The sequence below is a fragment of the Bombyx mandarina genome, chromosome 09 (genome assembly GCF_030267445.1).
Source record: "Bombyx mandarina strain Sakado chromosome 09, ASM3026744v2".
NCBI classification, from domain to species: domain Eukaryota; kingdom Metazoa; phylum Arthropoda; class Insecta; order Lepidoptera; family Bombycidae; genus Bombyx; species Bombyx mandarina.
Window position 1 is genome coordinate 13,736,290 of NC_143216.1, and position 21,103 is coordinate 13,757,392.

The 21,103-nt window shown below is 40.7% G+C and overlaps 1 protein-coding gene across 3 annotated transcripts in view; it reads left to right on the forward strand.

Annotated features, from left to right (window-relative positions):
- Positions 1 to 21,103, forward strand: part of Tusp (WD40 superfamily protein Tusp) — a 31,200-nt gene that overhangs the window by 7,261 nt on the left and 2,836 nt on the right. For 2 of the 3 annotated variants that reach the window (XM_028173130.2, XM_028173133.2), the window contains exons 3-14: positions 2,865 to 3,047; positions 5,352 to 5,525; positions 5,808 to 6,069; positions 9,081 to 9,181; positions 10,671 to 10,895; positions 12,785 to 13,001; positions 14,823 to 14,984; positions 16,453 to 16,574; positions 16,644 to 18,273; positions 19,180 to 19,384; positions 19,793 to 19,943; positions 20,845 to 21,039. In XM_028173130.2, coding sequence (XP_028028931.2) covers positions 2,865 to 3,047; positions 5,352 to 5,525; positions 5,808 to 6,069; positions 9,081 to 9,181; positions 10,671 to 10,895; positions 12,785 to 13,001; positions 14,823 to 14,984; positions 16,453 to 16,574; positions 16,644 to 18,273; positions 19,180 to 19,384; positions 19,793 to 19,943; positions 20,845 to 21,039 — 3,627 coding nt within the window. The remainder of the gene's footprint in view (positions 1 to 2,864; positions 3,048 to 5,351; positions 5,526 to 5,807; positions 6,070 to 9,080; positions 9,182 to 10,670; positions 10,896 to 12,784; positions 13,002 to 14,822; positions 14,985 to 16,452; positions 16,575 to 16,643; positions 18,274 to 19,179; positions 19,385 to 19,792; positions 19,944 to 20,844; positions 21,040 to 21,103) is intronic. The other variant, XM_028173132.2, reaches the window with a different exon arrangement.

Consider the following 21,103-nt stretch of genomic DNA (forward strand, 5'->3'; position numbering starts at 1 on the left):
CAACATTGATATCTTGCCAATTTGTCAATACGACTATTCATACATACTATATAAGTCTATGTTCATACATAATCCGGCCAACGTTTCAAAGACATTGCACCCTTCAACATGTTATAGGTATAATGTGAAACTTTGTTTCTTTGCTATTCTCTTCGAGACCTTTTTTATTGATGATACGGTGTCTTGTGAGTCCGCACGGTTAGGTACTACCACCCTGCCTATTTCTGCCGTGAAGCTGTTATGCGTTTCGGTTTGAAGGGCGAGGCTGCTGTTGTACTGTTAAAAGTAAGACCTTTTAACTCATGTCTCAAGGTGGGTGACGGCATTTACTTTGTAGATGTCTATGGGCTCCGCTAACCACTGAATACCAGGTGGGCCGTGAGCTCGTCCACGCTTCTAAGCAATAAAAAGTAAAAAACCTAATGGCAACTTCAGTGCTTAATAATCTTCGTAGTCGTTTTTATTGCGCTGAGGAGTGAACGATCTCACGGCCCACCGGGTATTAAATGGTTACCGAAGCCCATAGATATCTACAACGTAAATGCCGCCACCCACCTTGGGACATGAGTTCTAAGGTCTCGATTTTAAAATTACAACGACTGCCCCGCCCTTCAAACCGAAACGCATTACTGCTTCACGGCAGAAATAGGAAGTGTGGAACTTACCCGTGCGGACTCACAATACGTCCTACCACCAGTTTATCGGTGTATTATTTACCGTTCAAATCGGAACACATGACTGCTTCGCTCTACGAAATAGGATGGTGGTATCCAGCCGTGTGGGCTTACAATACGCCATACCAACCAGCTATCTGTATTTGTAACCTTTAGATCAATTAAAGCAATTTCAAAACGACACGAGAGACAGAGAATGTTAATTTAAGGTAGACGACGGTATTTAAGATTTTATTAACAGCAACAGCGTGTACGTGCGAAAACGTGTTTAATTACTTACTGGCTGAATATCCTAGCTCGTAATTCAGACGCTGTCACGTGCAATTACTTCTGTTTGTTATGGGTATTCTAAAACGTGATTAGAATCTAGACAATTCCAATGGTTGAGAACGAACTCTAAACTTGCCTTTGTCTAGTTTTTGTTTTCTTTATTATCTTTTCATTACCTTCCGGTGAATTATTACATATATCAGAATAAATAAGAAAATTAACGATAACGATGAAGTTTTGTTAAACTTTGACTTGGTTTCATAAATAACATGAATATATAATTATACATTTTTAGGAAAACTTTACGTCTGTTTATGACATAAATAAACACGTTCCTTTTTGATTAATTGTGCTGGACCAAAAATCACGACCCAGATAGTCTCAAGTTGTTTGAAGAACTCCTAAGTTTAATAGTGTGAGATATAATTAATTACTACATACTTCAGATCAGATCGCATGATTACTTAAACAAGAAATCACTTGGATAATGAGCCACACTTTATGGGTATAATATCTGATCTCTCAATCGCAAAACACCTCAATAGTACCTCTCTCTACAGAATTTAGGTGCAAATAGTGAAAATCCTTTGAAATTACGTCGTAGATTATTAAAATTGGAAACCAATAACAAGCCCCACCCGATTAAGGATGTCTTTATACACGTGTACATGGTATCTACAAAATATTCCTTCAAGTCCCTAGTCGTAAATCGACATAACAATCTCACCAAAAGGCGACACATTCCGACTGTTTCATTTAAGTGGATGTAACTCACCCTGAGCACCGAATATGTGCACATCTGGTATCTCGTAATGATTTATGTTTCCTGAGAATATATTAAAGACCACAAGACTTACACCCGTATCTTTAGTGGTTTACACGAGCTTAACTCGACTCGACTCAACCTCCAACGCGCGTTTTGGTATGATTAGTCGTAAAAATAAACTCCACTCAAACGTCCTTGGAAAATTTTCCTAACCGGAGTGAAGTAAGCGAACTGTCAAGTCAAGGTACGTCGCGACGTACCTTGAACGTTCCTCAAGGCTGGTTTTCTATCAATGTCCAAATAGTATGTGGACCGCAAATGGAAATATATGATATTGTTGTGCAATGGCCTGGATCTGTGCATGATTCCCGCATATTTTGATAATTTAAGTTTGATAATATTTATTAATAAAGTAAATAGTTCGAAGTTAGACATTTGAAACTCTTTATTTTATTTACCTACATAAGATTCATATTTGGCTTACTACTTGATAAATAAAGTCAATGCGATAATAAGTTTTATTTATATAATAATAAACTGGTGGTTGTGGAAAAGCACTTCAACGACACGATGCAACCAAAATCACATAAAAGCGGCGAATAAAAATACAAAGCCGGATCCGAAATCTAAAATAATAATAGGTTAGAAAATAAATAATACACTTTCAGATTTACCGCACGCACACATATTTACGAATAACTCAGCAACCAAAACATCAAACAAGTTCATCTAGTGTCAAACAGACAGCAGCAGCTTGACTTTGACATTAAACAATGACCATAGACTACAGAATTCTATGGGTTTGATGCTAGCTTGATCAAATTTTCATCATTATTACCTCACTCGAGGACAGTTGAGGAATATTGTAATGGTCGACTAAAAATACCAAACTCGAGTAAGTTTGGAGGGAATGCTCGAGCATCATCGGATGAGTTAAGAGTGGAGGACTATTTTACGAAACGTCTAAAGATACGGGCATTAGTCTACAATAAAATTGTTTTCTCTGATGTCTTTACAGCTTTTCTTTCGTTATTGTTAAGTGCATACTTTCCTACATACTTTCATGTTTTTCCAAATTGTCTATTAGTAATTTAGATGAGTCAAATAATTAAATGATTAATGAGTTAAATAATTAAAAGGTTTTCACTAATCAGGTAATATTAGTTAAATGGAATGAACCGTACCAGAAGTTGGCGTCGTGCGACAGTTCCGGAGTGATATTTGTATGGATCAAATATGAAGGCCGTTGGAGTATCGAGCTCATCAATGACAGAAGTACGCCGGTCACCCATTTTTCCTGGTCTCATGATGGAAGAATGGCGCTTATTTGTTACCAGGTTAGATGTTAATATTTTCTATAGAAGTTTGTAGACTTAGTGATCAATTACGAAAACTTAAAATTATTTTTTATTTATTCAATCTACAACAAGTAATACAACAGTACAGTGTTAGTTATTATCTTTCTTTTTCATCCGTTAAGGTTATAAATGGGAAGAATTACCTATTATTTTAAGATTTCAATTTCTTTGCGATTTTAAAAACGTAAAAGCGTAGGTACCTAACATAGTTAACAAACAAAGTGTAGTCATAAATATGGTTATCAGAACCTATACTTTAGTAAAAATAATTGCATTTTAATTAATTTACTGCACGCAATATTATATTAGAGGCCGTGTAACAAATGAAGATTCAACCAAGAAGATTTTTTATTATTAGTTATGACTTGAGCAAAGCTACTTACCAAGTTAATGAGGATACAATGTTCGTTTTTATAACAATGTTTACAAATTTATTAGGGAAAACGATTAACTGCGAAAAAAAAAAATTTCCCCTCCTTTAATACGTGCCAACCATTACGTAAATATTCGCTATTACATAGAAAATATACTGTTTACTTATATACCAAACATTTTTATTAAAATACTTCATCATGTAGAAGTAAGCAGTCACAATTTCGGCAATCAAAATTATGTTTTTTTACTACCACCGAAATTACCATACTGCGTACGTTAACTCTAGGAATATAACTATACATTCCATCGAATTGCAAAAACGCTCTGTAAGTAGCAGGAGGAAATGGAAAGGTTAAATGAGATTACTGTGTGAAAACGCACTGTGGATAAGCACAATGAGTACGGTGATAAATTATCGGTCGATACGATACAACGGAGACATTGACATCACTTCGAAAAACGGTAGTGCCTTGTGCCTTTGATATAACTATTGTCCATGAGCGACAGTGGGCTGTAGTCTTCTACCTTCGACGACAGTAAAAATCCTCAGAGAAGTCCCCATAGAATATAGTTTGAAGGGTGGGGCAGCAGTTGTAGGTAACTATACGGAGACCTTAAAACTCATATCTCAAGGTGGGTGGTGCCATTTACGTTGTAGATGGCTATGAGCTCCAGTAACCACTTAAGATGAGGTGGGCTATGAGCTCATACACCCAAATAAGCAATTAAAAAAAATTACAGTAGATCAATTTTAAGCATGTACGGGTCGCGTGATATCGGTGTTCGTAAGGTAGCGTTGCTTTATTCGTCAAGTGCTCAAAGGAACGGATGCCTGTGTAATATGACACTTCTGCAAACAATCTTCTTATATGTCAAGAAAGGTGCGACCAAATCCGTGAAGACGAACGCATGTAGGTACATATTGTACCTACCGCTTTTTGGGTAAAAGGATGCGAATTGCGTGTATAATACTCATAATACGCGAGATAAAATTGTCTTAAATGTTATTCTAGTTATTGACTATTTTGGTTACTTAATTTAAAGAGTTCTAATCGAAAACATTATGTAGATCTTCTAGAAAGGAACGGATACAAAAATATTTCATTTTTGCCAATCTTAATACTGAATTATGTAAATAACTATTTCCGAAATCACTTTTCTACGACGCAAATGGAACGATATTCATCGGAAAAATATATCCTCAATAATTTGACGAACTCATTGTAACCAGCATTCGGAGCTCAAATTCAATTTATTATAACATCAAGCGAATATTTCGAGAGGGATTCCAAGCTTATACAAAGGTGCTACTTCGTAGGATTGATGATCCGTTCTACGCTTCCAACGGAAAATTCTTATTCCGGCTTGAAGAATGAAAAAGTAATGGATTAAATTGCATCACTAAGCTTCAAGTGGTGGGGCGATTTACGAGCACACCACCAAATATACAGTAGTATCACAACTTAGATATGTATTTATCTTTGCTCGAAATGGGGCAAGCTCACAGCCGACCTGGTGTGGTTTGGTTATTGAGGGAATTTCGCAGCTCATCTCGCAAGTTAGTCTCAATTATATTTTGAAGCAGTTGTTTTACTCTTCAAACCTGAGCGCATGACTTCTTAACGACTTGGATATAGGCAAGATGTACTAAGAAATGAATCATTTCATCAAATTTATCGGTTTTGCGGTATCCATACTAAACTATTTCATTCCTTCATCACGAAACTCATTTCTAAATACGTTCGAGGTCAAGGGTTATGATTTCGGGATTAAAAGCTAGAATTACCTTTTACCGTATTTACGTTTTGAGGTAGACCTTGTTAATTTTGTATTGTTATCTTTATAATCAACCTTATAAAGTTATAAAAATAATTATTATTTTCTGTCATCTCATATAATTTTCTACAGGATGGGTTTGTGTTGGTCGGTTCTGTCGCCGGACAGAGATACTGGTCGTCAATGTTATCACTAGATGCGAGGATCACTAGCGGTTGTTGGACTCCTGACGATAACCAAGTGTATTTGGGCACCGCTTCTGCTCAGCTTGTCGTCATGGACGTTCATGGAGCAATGGTATCACAGGTAAGGGCTTGATGTTAAGACACCTGCATATCTTGAAGAAATAATATGATTTGAGGATATGACCGAAGTGATCGTGAGTGGTGAACGTTTTTCATTAACATCATCAGTGAAACAGCCAAGCTACTGTCTGACCATCAAAATGAAGTAACCTCTTAAATGTGGACTAAATAAAATTACAAGATGCTCCTGCAGAAAAATGACCTACTGTAAATATCGTGTACCTAACTATAAAATTATTACACAATACAAGCTAAGTGCAAAATGCAATCAATGTAAACTAAGGTACAACTGGTCGCGGAAGGTGGCATTACGTCAATGGCATGGTCGTGTGAAAAATTTAAAATGGAAGAAGGAGAAGACGGTTCCGAGAACAACGGGGGTCACGTGTTAGCTGTTGCGCTTGGTAGTGGAGAGATCGTGCTTCTACGAGGACACGATGACGTTAGTCCAGTGAGGGTGCATACTGGGATCCGGGGGAACACGCTCGCGATGGAATGGGCTAATTCAAAAGAACTCTTGGCAGTTGCGGGCACTTTGGGAGCTGGTAAGTCTTGACAGTTGAATCTAAAATATTTGCGTCGTGATATCAAATTTTTTTTCTAGCTATCAGATTAGGTAATCTGTTAGCTTTGAGAGGCTATTTCAGCGTAACCTTAACTAGTTGGTGAACTCACGGGGCTCAAACCGGAGTGTTGCTAACACTGGCCCTAGCAAAAGCAGTCCTTCGCAGAATCTACCACCGGATCGGAAACGCAACCCACTGAGAAGATCCGGCAAGAAACTCAGTGGGCTGTGTCTATGGGTTAATTCGCTCGTCGAGACCTTCGTCGCAAGCGACGGGGTGATATAATAAGATGTTCAACTACTATATATTAAAGTAGATGAACATACAACAAAGTGGTATTGTGTTCTTACAGTATTACGGAAATGAGAATTCTTGTTAATTTTCTTAATCGATCCGTACTTGCTGACCTTGCTGTGATGTTAATATTATCTAATATAACAGCACGCAAGGTCTAAGGAGACCATACCCCGAGTGGATATTAGAATTAGCTAGCCTAGGTAAATAGAAAATTACATTTTGCAACAAAAATAATCAGTAGGTAATTTACCTAGGTTATGGCCTTTAGATAATTATTTATGAATCAATGATTTTGTAATGTTACGTAAGTTTTATCTACCTAAATAACAGCGTGAAAACGTTTATTTCCAAGGGTAAAGAATCTGAATATTATAATAAGACGTTTTACCCAAATATATAATTTAATAGAGAAGTGTGAGAAATGCGATCCGTGAAAGGTTCTATTGCAACGGTTTGATAAACGAGCTGCGGTCTGGCCGCTTCTTTTCAATCTGTACAACAAAATTTACGATCTCCCATATTAATGGTCTCGCCGCGGCGCCGTGGCTCTATCGGTTTATATACGGCCATAAATGAAAAGCACCTCTTACAGTCCTACAGCAACATAGTATTACTTCCGATGTACGCAGCAACACCTCAGGTCCAAATAGTAACAAGTGAGAAACAGTATTTCCTTAAATTGCAGACAATGAAAACTACTTTAAGAATTTTTTGACACTTTACAATTCACCACGAAAACTGAAGTATTCGAAATGTGGGAAATATTAGAATGAAAAACTAAACTATAAAAGTCGTTTTAGTTGAATCAGAAACATGATATTGTATTTATATTATATTTTACTATCAACTTGCTTCATTTTCTCATTCAGTATGTCATAGTTATCGTACTATTGAAGGAGTTTCAGACTTGTTACTCTTGAATTGAAAATTATCCTAAATAAAATACAGGGTGGCCCATAAGTCCTTTGATATGAAAAAAAATTTATTAAAATAAAACTAATTACATTATGAATTAAATTTTTATTTACATAAAAAGCTTAAAAAACGGGAATTATTTTTTGAAAATAACATCTCCTAAATGTAATCCGTTGCGATCACGGCACTCTTGCAAACGACGTCTAAAATTGTCGATGACTGCGCGGCACGTCACTGCTGAAATGCTTGTCATTTCTCTGCGGATGTTTTCTTTTAGGGCCTCAATTGACCGCGGGTTTGTGTCGTATACTTTAGCCTTAAGGTAGCCCCACAAAAAAAAATCCATCGGGGTCAGATCTGGACTACGTGGAGGCCAGGAAATGTCTCCTCTCTTAGAGATAACTTTGCCAGGAAAAAGTTGACGGATAACGGGCATAGCAGTGTTAGAGGTGTGAGAAGTGGCCCCATCCTGTTGAAACCACGTCCTGGCATTAAAGCCTGAAAAGTTTTGCAATTCTGGTATGAAAAACTCTTCGATCATAGCCACATATCGCTCCGACGTAACAGTAACTGCGCGCCCTCTGCCATCCTCAAAGAAGTAAGGCCCTAGGATACCATGGGCTGACATAGCGGCCCAAACAGTCACTTTCGGACTATGTAAGGGCTTCTGATACTTAAGTTTTGGATTGATGGGGCTCCAATAGCGGCAATTTTGTTTACTAACATGCCCGTTAAGATGGAAATGAGCCTCGTCAGAGAACATTATGTTATTGAAGGAAGTAAACCGATTCAACATTTCATTCGCATAATTTTGTCTTTGAATACCGTCAGTTTCCTTTAATTCTTGAACCAACTGAATTTTGTAAGGGTGCATATGTAAATCTTTCTTCAAAATCCGTTGGAACGATGTCCTGGATACGTTTAATGCTCTGGCGCGCTTACGAGTTGACTGTGTCGGATTTTCGCGAATAGACTGTGTCACTGTGTCTATGTTTTGTTCCGTACGTGACGTCCTTGGGCGACCCAACCGCGGTTTATCTAACGTCGAACCGGTCTCCTCGAACTTAGCAACCCAGTTCTTAATCGTTTGAAGAGTTGGAGTGTCGTCAAAGTTGTGTAAACCTTTGTGTTCTCGAAATTTACGCCGCGCAACGGTTGCCGAATTGTCGTTTTTATAAAACTCGCGCACACAAAACGTACGGTCCGCTCCGGTAAAACGCTCCATCGCGACTAAATTCCCAGAAACCGAAGTTACTCCCCCCGCTTCCCCTGCACCGCTCACGCGCGCCCTGTTCGTTTTATTCAAATTTTACTTTTCAAAGGACTTATGGGCCACCCTGTAGTACATAACGCACTAACGCCTCCTATTTTGGAAGGGTAATGATAATGTACATACTATAGATTATATTATAATACATTCGGAGGTTTGTTATTAAATGTCTTGATTATTCGATTTTATAGACAGAATGGAAATTACTGAGCACAAACTCTTAAAATTTCTTCTCGTTTTTTCATTATCTTGACAATGTATTGATTTAATTTAATTTCTTTACCATGGATTACCTTTTGCATAACCTGAATTTAAGTGGCTTTCGAGTGGCCACATGAACCCAATTTTAGTACAAATGAGCCAAATATAGTAATGTTATTTTTAATTTTTATGAATAAATTCATTTGATTCCGAAGGTTTTCCGGTAAAATTTAAAAGACCATTTAGGAAATACATCTGTCTATTCTAGTTTGATTGTGTTCGAGTCCAATATGTTTGGTGTTCACAGATATTGACGATTCTGCCGACTCACCACCTTATAAGAACATAGTGAAGTTCTACTCAGACACGGGAGTGCTTATTTACACTGTACCGATTCCTTTTACGCAGGTAATTTTGGAACATAATATTTTCCGCAACAGAAAATTCTTTAAACCTTTTTTATGACAGCAGCACCATCAAAGTTACTTCTGAAATACGTAGATATAAATTTTTAAAGATGATTCTGAAAACCCTGGTTAGGAACAGCGACATCCGGATTTTGCGGATACAGCGCATAAAATTTCAAAGCTATCCCACAACTAGAAATAAATGTTTATAACTTACTTATTTCTAATGTCATAATAAGGTGCTACGATATAAAAAAAATTTAAACAACAGCGTATTAAATAAATTGTATTATTATGTAATCCATATCAGAGGCTAAAAAATTATTTTGGTAAAAATATAGCCTATCGATTGTTCAATTTAAACGCATAAATTTTTGTAACGACATGAAAGTTGCATCAAAGCAACTGTTTATTGCTTTGAAAAAATCAACAACCTTTTTATAATTTTCTTTTTTTTTTGCTATCAATTTTTTTTTTATTGCTTAGATGGATGGACGAGCTCACAGCACACCTGATGTTAAGTGGTTACTGGAGCCCATATACATCTACAACGTAAAGCCGCCCACCTTGTAAACCCACCTTGAGATATGAGTTCTAAGGTCTCCGTATAGCTACAACTGCTGTCCACCTCGAGATATAAGTTCTAAAGTCTCAGTATAGTTACAACGGCTACCCCACCCTGTATGAATATATATATATGAATTACTAGGTGTACCCGTCCGCTTCGCTGGCCATTTAAAATTAACATTATTATTTCTCACCCCCACAAAGATTCTCGTCATTAACGCCCCCGCAACTGGTGTAGGGAGTCCAACACTCATATAAATATTAGCCTATCCATTAAGTACATGTATTTTCTACATGAATACCAATTTTCAAGTCAATCGGATGCATGGTTCAGTAGTTATAACGGAACATCCGTAAAAAGTAAAAACCACTGTAGATTTATATATTAGTATAGATAGACTAACATCTAGCGATTATCAAGCCGATATTGTTCTTTTCCATTCGTTGCTCATCACCAATACCGCTTTTTCAATTCAGGTTCGAATTTAATTCACAATTTATTCTGATCATAAAATCACGTTAACGATCTAAACTAAACTATTGCTTATTTAACATTTCGTAGTACCCAGTCACAGTACTTATTTATAAAATTTATATATATTAGTATAGATTAAATCTATAAGCCAGCGGTCGTGGAGCTTTTTTAATTATTACCCCAAAATATTTTTGTGTAAATTGATATTACCCCATGGCGAAGAACAAAAAAAAACGAAATCGCTTCTTTTTGGTATCTTTCATATTATAGCCCCATGATAATTTTGAAAAGAAAACAATCACTAAAAATTTTACGATTCTAAAGAAGTTTCACTTCAATATATATTTTTTACTCACAAAATTTTCATTCTTACCCCATTTGGGGTAATTTACCCCGGTTCGCCGACCGCTGGTATAAGCGATCTAGTGTTGTGATGTTGTGCGACCAGGCGCGTGTGACGGCCCTAACGTGGGGTCACGCGGCTAGACGGCTGTTCGTGGGCGTGGGCGGCGGCGTGTGCACGGCCCGCGTGTGGCGCGTCGTGGCGCCGCTGCAGCTGCTGGCGCGCGTGCGGGCCGCCCAGGCGCTGCGACACCCGCGACTCGCCGCCAGACTGCCGCTACCGCCGCGTCTTCAACCCGCATTGCACAACCTTTTCTCGCACACTATCAGAGTACGCAACGTTCCCTTTTATATATCGACATCTTAGATCTTTATGGATATCTCATACGAAGGAATAACATCGTGTAATAAAAATCAAACCCGCAAAATTATAATTTGCGTATTTACTGGTGATAGAGGACCTTTTGTGAGTCCGCAGTAGGTAGGCACCTTGCCTATTTCTGTCGTGAAGCAGTAATGCGTTTCGGTTTGAAGGGTGGGGCAGCTGTTGTACTGTTAAAAGTGAGACCTTATTAGTCATGTCTCAAGGTGGGTGGCGCATTTACGTTATAGATGTGTATGGGCTCCAGTAACCAGTTAACAGAAGGTTGCATGAATGCTCACGGAAAGGGTTTTTTTTTTTAGTCAGGAGGAAATCGCGGGACTTCCGCCCTCCCCGGGGATGAAGGGCGGGGCATGTCAGAGTCGAACGCACTAAAACCTCCTGTCGCTCAACAACCCGCGTCCGAACCTCGCATGAGACAGAACCCATACGGGCTCAACCTGAGAGAATTTACCAACATTAGCTCTAGCAAGAGCTTCGCTGATTCTAGCGCCGGATCGGAATTGCGACCAACAGAGAAGATCCGGCGAGAAATTCAGTGGGTTGTGTATATGAGCTAGTTTGCGTCGAACTCTTTGACGAGGTCGACAAGAACGGTGACTGGTACTTGGAGAGCCTAAAAGCACAGAGTGAATCCGGAGGATCCGACGACATGTTTTGGGAAAGGGCGATCTTGCGTTGACCTATCGCCTGGGAAGAAGCATGTATAGACTTTACGTTTTGCACTATTGAATTCAAACGTAACCAAAAAACAACAAACTATTAATATCTAAAGGTTCATATTATTAATAGCAATGTACCTTGTTTCTCTAAGTAATATTATTATGTCAACGATGTTTTCAACGAAAAGATTAGTGGTACCTTTGATAATAGGAACGGTTTTTATAAATGTAATATAAAGTGAAGTCGAAAAAGTAAAAATATATGTCTATATATGTGTCTGTTACTTTACTTATAAAATTGATTAGTACCTCACGACTAATGATTTCGACTGATCTGTGTGATTTGCAGGTCTTAAATATTAAATATATTGTCTGTGTTTGCAGGTTATTCAAAATAACAATTTAAAAAAATCTTAACTAAGAGAAGAGGTGATCAAATATTTTGCGGCGCGGTAATTTGAAATTATTGAATAAAAAAATTCTTTTTAGGTCCTTCGTGAAATTTTATTTATTAGCACTTTCTGCGGTCGAATCAAATCGAGCCACGGCGTATTTTTACTCCTTACACACGAAAGCATCGAATTGTCAACAATATTTATTCACAGACGCATTAAAAGAAAAAGAAATAGATACATACAATTATCTAAAATAACGGCCGTCTGGTGTAGTGGTAAGTGACATGGTCACTACACAAGGGGGTCGCGGGTTCGAATCCCGCCAAGGGAAGATATTTGTATGATAAATATAAATGTCTTTTCCAGGGTCATGGATGTATATTAAATATATGTATGTGTATAATAAAAATCTTACATTTATATCCGTTATCTGGTACCTGTAACACAAGTTCTTTACGAGCTTATCACGGGACCAGTTAACGTGGCGTGATTGTTAGTAAATATTTATTTATTAATTAAAACGATTTTTACAGTTTAATCTCGCATTTATTATTTACCACGTATCGAATACTTAATAGTTTTCGTAGGCACTAACGATTATGATGCTATTCGTTTTTTTTATTGCCCGAGCATACGGCCCACCTGATGGTGAATAGTTACCGTCGCCCATGGACTTCAGCAATGACAGGAGCAGAGCCAAGCCGCAGCTCACCACTTAATACTCGTTCTTAATACTTTGTTGACATTTGATACATTTATTAAGTAAGGAATTATATCACAGTGCAACGTTCCGGAAATGAGTGACCTGCGTCGTTTCGTGTCCCGCCCCCCGGTGACAGGCGCGCGGTTGCACTGCACCATGCTGCGTCACGACGACGAGGAGCCCGGGGCCTACACGCTGTACCTCGAACACCTCGGCGGACTCGTGCCGCTGCTCAAGGGCCGCCGAACCAGCAAGATACGACCAGAGTTCGTTATATTCGATCCGCAGGCCGAAGGTATGTCCCCTCGACCGGGTATCCGTAAATGGATTCCCCAGTGTGCTTAGTGTAATAAAAAAGAAAATGTCACCATTCTGACGTGAAGCATCATAGCATTACATAACTTGGGCCTTTTTTTTATGCAGTGTCCTTAGTGCGAGTGGACTTTGTGGCGGGAACGCGAGGAGTGAAGTTGTGTGATTTGTTTTATTTTGTCTATTTAGTGTTTCTTCAGGTTTAAATGTGTAATAATGGTGGTTTATGAAATATTTAGTATCTGTGAAGGGTGCACCAATGTGGGAAATGCCCTAGACACGTCCTTACGGATCCATCAAATCCAATAACCTTTGCATTAGACGCCTTCAGCTCTAACACTAGGAGCAGGCTTAGGGACCTCGGTAACCGTACTCGTCGAACTCGACAAAGAGTTCGCCGTGCAACCTAACCCATGAATCAGCTCGCTGAGTTTCTCGCCGGATCTTCTCAGTGGGTCGCGATTCCGATCCGATAGTAGATTCATTCGCGAAGCAGCTACTCTTGAGCTGTTAGGTCTCCTTCGGAGGCGCTCGGGTAGCTATTAGCAAATCCCACCCCTCTTGGCTGAGCCTTTGCTCGTCCACCTGTCCTGGTGAAACTGGAAAGGCCTCCAGGCCACCAGTAATCCTTCAATCATAAAAAAAAAACAATGTGGGAAAATGAAACAAAGTTGCTGAACGTAACTTCTCGGAATCTTCCAAAAAATCCATTGAAAAAGTCTCAGTAAATGACCACCATTTTACTGAGATTATACTTCATCCCATATCATCTCATTTCATTTCGTTTCGTTTTCATTTCATTTCAACCTATGTTTCATAATAATCAACTTCATTTCATTTCATAATATCATTTTTCATATACAAAAGTTATCATTAAAATTAAAATAAGACTTGACCTGCAGTTCTTAGTTATAACAACACAAAATCCCTTAAAAAAAAATAATTAGTGCGAGTTTTTTAACGTTCTCGATAGCCTAAAAGTTAACTAAAGTATGCAGTTGAAACAGCGCCCCTAGTGGCGAACATAGGCAAACTATCGCATTCCATGCAAATATGAGCTAACTTTTTGAGAACGTTAAAAAACTCGCACTAAGCACACTGCATAAAAAAGGCCGAAGGTATGTAATGCTATGAGGCTTCACGTCAGAATGGTGACATTTTTGTTTATTGCTTAGTTGGGTGGACGAGTTTACAGCCCACGTAATGTTAAGTGTTTATCAGAGCCCATAGTAATTTCCTACGTAAACGGCGTACGTACGTGCAACGTAAATTTATTATTACATGGGCTAAATAAGAGTTGTTACATATATGCATACATACATATTGTTACGCGCTCGGGTTCGAGATAAATAAAAAAATCTACCGAATTACAAGTTAACACTGTATTAACACTTAAAACACTTCACAAACACTTTAAAATTCTCAATTCGCCTCTTCCACTTCGCTTTAGGTGATCCGTTCGCTGTTTCGCTTCGGGTAAGTAGATCCGAATACTAACTGACTGCGTGCCATCTCTGCAACGCTTTTATAGTCGATACCACATCCCTAGAGTTATCGAGAATATTCCACATATTTCTAGTATTGTGTTTCCGCTATCTGACAATAGATGGCGTTGTACTTCTCGAGCGTTCTAGGTGCTACTAGATCCTTCGATATTCGTTCGACTGTTCGCCGATAGATGGCATTACTCTTACCGGCGTAACAATGTATACACATACACAAAATACGACTGTTACCAGTAACATGAGCAAATTCAAAGGCAGCTAGTAATAAATGCCTTTGAACGACATGGTTTTGAAATTAGGTCAAGTGACGTCATCGATGCCAGTCCGCGAGAGCAGCAGCAGTAGCAGCAGCGGCGGCACCGGAAGCTCGTCCAGCGGCGAGCTGCGCGCCTCACCCCGCCCCCCGCGCGCCCTCCACGATACCACACACACTTCCTCGTCCGATACAGAACGAGAAGAAGGTATCCCTTTTTAATCCAAATGTAATATTTTAACGTTTTCTTTGTCTTATCTTTACTAGTGATAGGACCTCTTGTGAGTCTGCACGGGTAGATACCACCACCCTGCCTACTTCTACCGTGAAGCAGTGATGCGTTTTGAAGGGTGGGGCTGCCGTTGTAACTAACTATATACTTGAGATCTTAGAACTTATATCTCAAGGTGGGTGGCGCATTTACGTTTTAGATGTATATGGGCCCCAGTAACCACTAAACACCAGGTGGGCTGTGAGCTCGTACACCCACCTTCTTCTTCTTCTTCTTCTCTGTCGTTTCCTCATTACTGAGGGACGTGACCACCTTGGTCCAGTTTTTGCACCAGCTTACACCCACCTAAGCAATAAAAAATATATATATATCTTGTCCCCTGTGTTATCGGTTGGGCCAGTAAAAGATGCGATTGAAAGGATCCAACAACATTGATCAAAACATAAAGCTCAATAGCTCTAAGAATAAGACTGATTAAATTTAAAATAAATGTTTTGTAGTCTACATCGTTAAGCATTAGCTTTCTGTAACAATAAAATCGGAGTTATTTAGCATTTTAAATGCATTATCAGCCTTCAAAGGACGAACATTCGATAATTCGCAACGCGGGGCGTATCTTGGTCTTTTTAATACGCTTTTATTACTTTCAGGCGTATGTATGTTAGTATGTAACGCAATCTATGAACATTATTTTGAACCCCTTCAAAACTTTGGATTAACTCGAAATTGGCATACTTATTAAGGACCGATGACAATTCAATATTAAAAAAAAGATATTGAAATTCAACTAAAAAATGAAAAATAAATAATAGTTTAAAAATACTAAAAAAATACGCTTTTACAGAAAATCCACCTAAAAAATAGAAAATAGATTTTATGAATTTGAATTAAAAATAGTGTAAGAAAAAATGGTTTTATTGTCAAAAAGCGTGGGGTGCTTGCTTTTCAGGATATTATCAAAATAGCCCTTCTACTCATATCTGTTCATAAAATATTTATAGCTACTGATACCATGCACCCCACACTTTTTTTATAGTAAAATCATTTTTTCTTACACTATTTTTAATTCAAATTTATTAAAATTTATTTCTATTTTGTAGTTGGATTTTCCTACGTAGGATTTGAGTTTTTCGGTCACGTTGCGAGGAAAAAGGGTGACAATCTCGAAAGACTTCTCATCACCGACAAAGTGGAAGGAAAGAGGCCTAGGGGGCTAGATTAAGACGCCTTTGGAATCCAGCATCAATGTCGCTATCCACTGCGCGGAGGACAGAAGTGAATGGAGGAACATAGTCCTAACAAAAGTGCTCAGTAAAGGTCACGACCCTCAGAACTGAGGAATACGACGCACGGAGGAGTTGGATTTTCTGTAAAAGCGTATTTTTTTTTGTTTTCTTAAACTATTATTTAACTATAAATAAGTCATGTATGTTTCGGTCATAAGGGTGCTCCGGATCTCCACGGCTGCAGAGACGCAGGCGGGCTCGGGAACGGCGGAAAGTACGCGCCGCGACCGAGAAGGATGAGCCGCCTGATGAACTAGCATACATCGACTCATTACCCGAAGTTCGTATTCATTGCCAAATCTCCAAAATCCATAGCAATATTTTTACTAACCTATTGATTATCTTTCAGGATGTTCGATTAGTGGAAGTCACGTCTAATATTTGGGGGACAAAATTTAAAATGCACGGATTAGCAAAAAACGTTCCGGCGAATTTAGGTCAAGTCACGTATAAAACATCATTATTGCATCTTCAACCGAGACAGATGACGCTCACGATAACCGAACTGAGAGACGATTATCCCGTCGGACCTGATCCCTCCTTCAATCCTAACATATTCTCCGAGGACGAAGAGGAAGTTTTTCATTCGAATGATTCGAATGATTCCCCGTCACACACCAACAATAATATCAGGAGGAAGCTGACGCTAAGTGAGAGGATAAATAACACGAATAACCTCATTAATCAGAGTGAGATTTATAACCCAAACAATAATACGTCGGTCCCGTCTCTCGCGCGAGCCGAATCTTACGATGAGTTCCCGTACATCGACACCACGGACGCTGTCAACAACGTCCCCGAGAGCGTCTACACGGCAGCCGTACGCGGCTCAGAGCGTCGGATCAACAGTTCCGCAGCCGTCTCCGGCCGACACGCGATCTCCCCGCTGCGCTGCGAGAGCTCCGTACCCACGTTACAGTCACCCAAGAACGCCGTCGCTCCAACCGACATCATTTTCGAACGACCGTCCCCGCAGACCGTGTCGTGCGGTGGTCGCGGAGACTTCTGCGGAGGACGTACCGAATACACTGTCCGCGCCGACTCGACCGGTCTCAAGGGAAACTTGAGCGCCATTGAGCAACAACCTTACGGCCTCAACCTAGGACTCGAACCGAGTCGCCAGGTCACGATCAAAAAGTGTGATGGCCTTGTCACCGATAATTGTCTGTCGAAGCTGCGAAAGAACATTTGCGGGAGAAACGAAACCTCTGATATGAACACAAGAATCTTAAAGTCGCTCTGTAACAGAACCCACGAGCATGACGTGCATCCGGACGTTGTGAGTCGACGTGGCGACCCAAACAAGACTGGACAACGGAATGACGAACTCCGGTACATCGATGAGGAACCACCCATGGAGCCTCTACCCCCGCGCGTCTCCCGCACGACCACCGTGGTGCCCATCAGCCCCGCGTGTGCGCCGTTACCCGTTCGAGATACCATGACACGGAGCTGCAGCGTCGGTTACCTTGACCTTGTAGATCCGCTGCATGCACACGTCAGCGTAGCAGCGCTGCGCGGTGAACCTCCGCGACGTCTCGTGCTTGTTAACACACGGCGACGGGCACGCCCTCGCCGACATCTGCGCCATGCAGACTCTCGTCTTCCCGAAGGCGAGGCTCCGACTTTACGGCGCTGTGGTAAATCTCGAAGCCTTGACTCGAGCGAAATGACCCTATCGGTGGAACGTAGCCGACGGGTTGTTCGAGCCGAAGTGCGGCCTGAAGTATCAACACTTGCACAACGCCCGAGTGCGGCGGGTGAGGAGACAAGAACAGACGAGGTGGGACGTCGCCTCCCTGTGTGCACGGTTTGCAGGCTAGGAGTGAACGGGGATCGCGGGGCGGGGCCGAGGCCTTACGTGTGCGTGACGTGCAGCGCGCGGGCTTCTCCTCAACGCGTCCCGGCACCCCCCTCCCCGGCACCCCGCCCGCGGGTATCCGCCACCGACAGCGACTCCGACTACAGCAAGTATTATAGTTAGTACTGGAGTAGATGCTTCGCTCCCCTCATTCAAACGCTTAGCGCGACACTGCTCCTAGACAAAGACGTATTCGATACAAATCGAAACGGGCTGACAGCTCGCCCTCCTGAGATCTTCCATCGCTGGAAATTGTCAGGTAAACGAGTAAACGTGCATGCGAATGTAAAGCCGAATGCACATTCGGTACATATTGTATATAAAACAATACGTCGCACCGCTTTTGTAAAATTTTGCCGCAATAGAAAACACATTGACTGACACCCACGCGACATGGGGCACGATAATCCAAAAAATGCCAATAGGTACTGCTGAAACAATAATAATTAGTATACACGGCACGGATTTTAAGCGCTCCTTTTTCACCTTCTACAATTGCACCTAAATTTTACGGGTGGTAGGACCTCTTGTGAGTCCGCACGAGTAGGTACCACCGCCTCGCCTATTTGTGCTGTGAAGCAGTAATGCGTTTCGGTTTGAAGGGTGGGGCAGCCGTTGTAACTATACTGAGACCTTAGAACTTATATCTCAAGGTGTGTGGCGCATTTACGTTGTAGATGTCTATGGCTCCAGTAACCACTTAACACCAGGTGGACTGTGAGCTCGTCCACACATCTAAGTAATAAAAAATAAATAAATAAATTCATGGAAGTCAGTTTGACAGCATAGGATGAGGAGAATCGTGAGGAAACATTACGGTACGGTAACTTCGGTTCCGTCAGGCACGGTACGTACGTGGCCGAACATTAATTTTGTAACTGTACGAATGACAAACTGACCACTACTTTAGCGAGCAATTGAGATTCGTGCCAGTAGGTACCTAGCATATGTTAACAATTTGTAGGATTTGAAATGAAAATAAATATATTGTAGGTATATCATGTCACTATTTGTGCGCGCGCAGGTTCACTTGAACAGCTAGCATTGCGATTGCTAGCGGTGCGGGGTGCGCGGGGGTCGAACGCGGCGAAGGACGAGGCGGGGGGGGAGGCGGTTCGCGGCTCGAGCTCGGCGCCGGCGACGCCGCGTGCCGTCCGCTCGCAGCCCGCCTCTCCCGCGCCCCGCACGCCGCCCCGCCGCCAACGATATTCTTCGGCCTCACCAATAAGGTTGTTTTTCCCTAAACACGTCATTACGGATCCCTCCGATCCATTAACGGTGCTTTTAGGTACCTCAAGCACCGTTCACCGTCCTCGCAGAACCCATCACTTGCGACGAAGGGCTCGACGAGTAAATTAACCCATAGACACAGCCCACTGAGTTTCTCGTCGGATCTTCTCAGTGGGTCGCGTTTCCGATCCGGCGCTAGATTCTGCGAAGCACTGCTCTTGCTAGGACCAGTGTTAGCAACACTCCCGGTTAGAGCCCCGTGAGATCACTTACACGTCAAGGAGAAACTGAAATAGCCTCTCAAGGCGATCAGCATAGGTTGGGAGAAAAAAGTTGTTCAAATCCAATGAAAACGTTATTAATTTCAATAGCTGTTTTACTACTATATATTTGCTAACAACTTCTAGGCAACTGTTGAACTCGCCTCTCCTGAATCGGAGAAGGAATAAGAAGCAGTCGGAGAGCTCAGACGAGGAATACCCCAACGGCTACAACGAGGTCAACAGTAAAAACTACAGGGACCTGGAGAGCTTCCAGAAAGCGCAGCTTAGGAACAAAGTTTGTATTGACTAACGCGTAACTTTCTCGTATAATTTCAGTTCTGTGTGCTTAGTGCGAGTTTTTTAACATTCTCGATAGCGTAAAAGTTAGCTCATATTTGTAGGGAATGGGATCGTTGCGTACCTTTGCCGCTAGGGGCGCTGTTCCAACTGCATACAAAATTTGCTTAACTTTTACGCTATCGAGAACGTTGAGAAACTCGCACTATAGTAGAATTATTTTGTCCGTACAGTTTGGGTCATAAAAAATCGGAGCGGTGAAGCGAGTATTTCGCACTCTCTTCCACTCACGAGCCTTATGGACGGGCATAGTGATGCGCATTATTGTTGTCGATAATCGTCATCGATAGTGTATTTAGTTTTGTCATTTTGTGGGTTAGTGATAAAAATGAAAGAAAAAATCACTAATCGAAAACTTACACCACATATCGCCACAGCAAGTTAACGAGAACGGCAGAAATTAACACTTTGTAACTTTTCGGGATCTATTCTTATTTCAGTGAAAAATTTTAACACATTGTTGATAACAACACGTGCAAATATTATTTTGAATAAATTCTGCCGTTTTGATACAAAACAAAGGAGTAGCCATTGTGTCACTATAGAAATTCAGAGAACAAATGCATAAAAACACATTTCTCTTCGACATAATGTACCTACTATAATTTGCAGTTAAGCACAGATGACTCATAACATAACAATATCTCACCACCCTTCGTATACCACCCCGCCTTCAATGACTCATTTGTTTTTACCGATAATGGCGTTGCGCCCCCGCAACATGCTCACCGCCCTAGCCGGGCCATGTTTTATGACCCAAACTGCACGGACAAAATAATTCTACTATAAGCACACTGATTTTCAACTTTGTCGGGTCGTTCAACTGTTGATCTTTTTAGTTGAAACGCGGTGGAAATCCAGCGTCCGGAAATAATACTGGCGAGTCCCGTAACAACAATGCGAGACGCCAGCTAATAATGCACAACAAAGCACCCATGTGGAACGAAAACAGTCAAGTGTATCAGCTTGACTTCGGAGGACGTGTCACTCAAGAATCTGCTAAAAACTTTCAAATTGAATACCACGGCAAGCAGGTAAATTTTGTACCAAACATTACGTTAACTTTCATCTATGAAATAACGTTTAAAAATGGAGCGT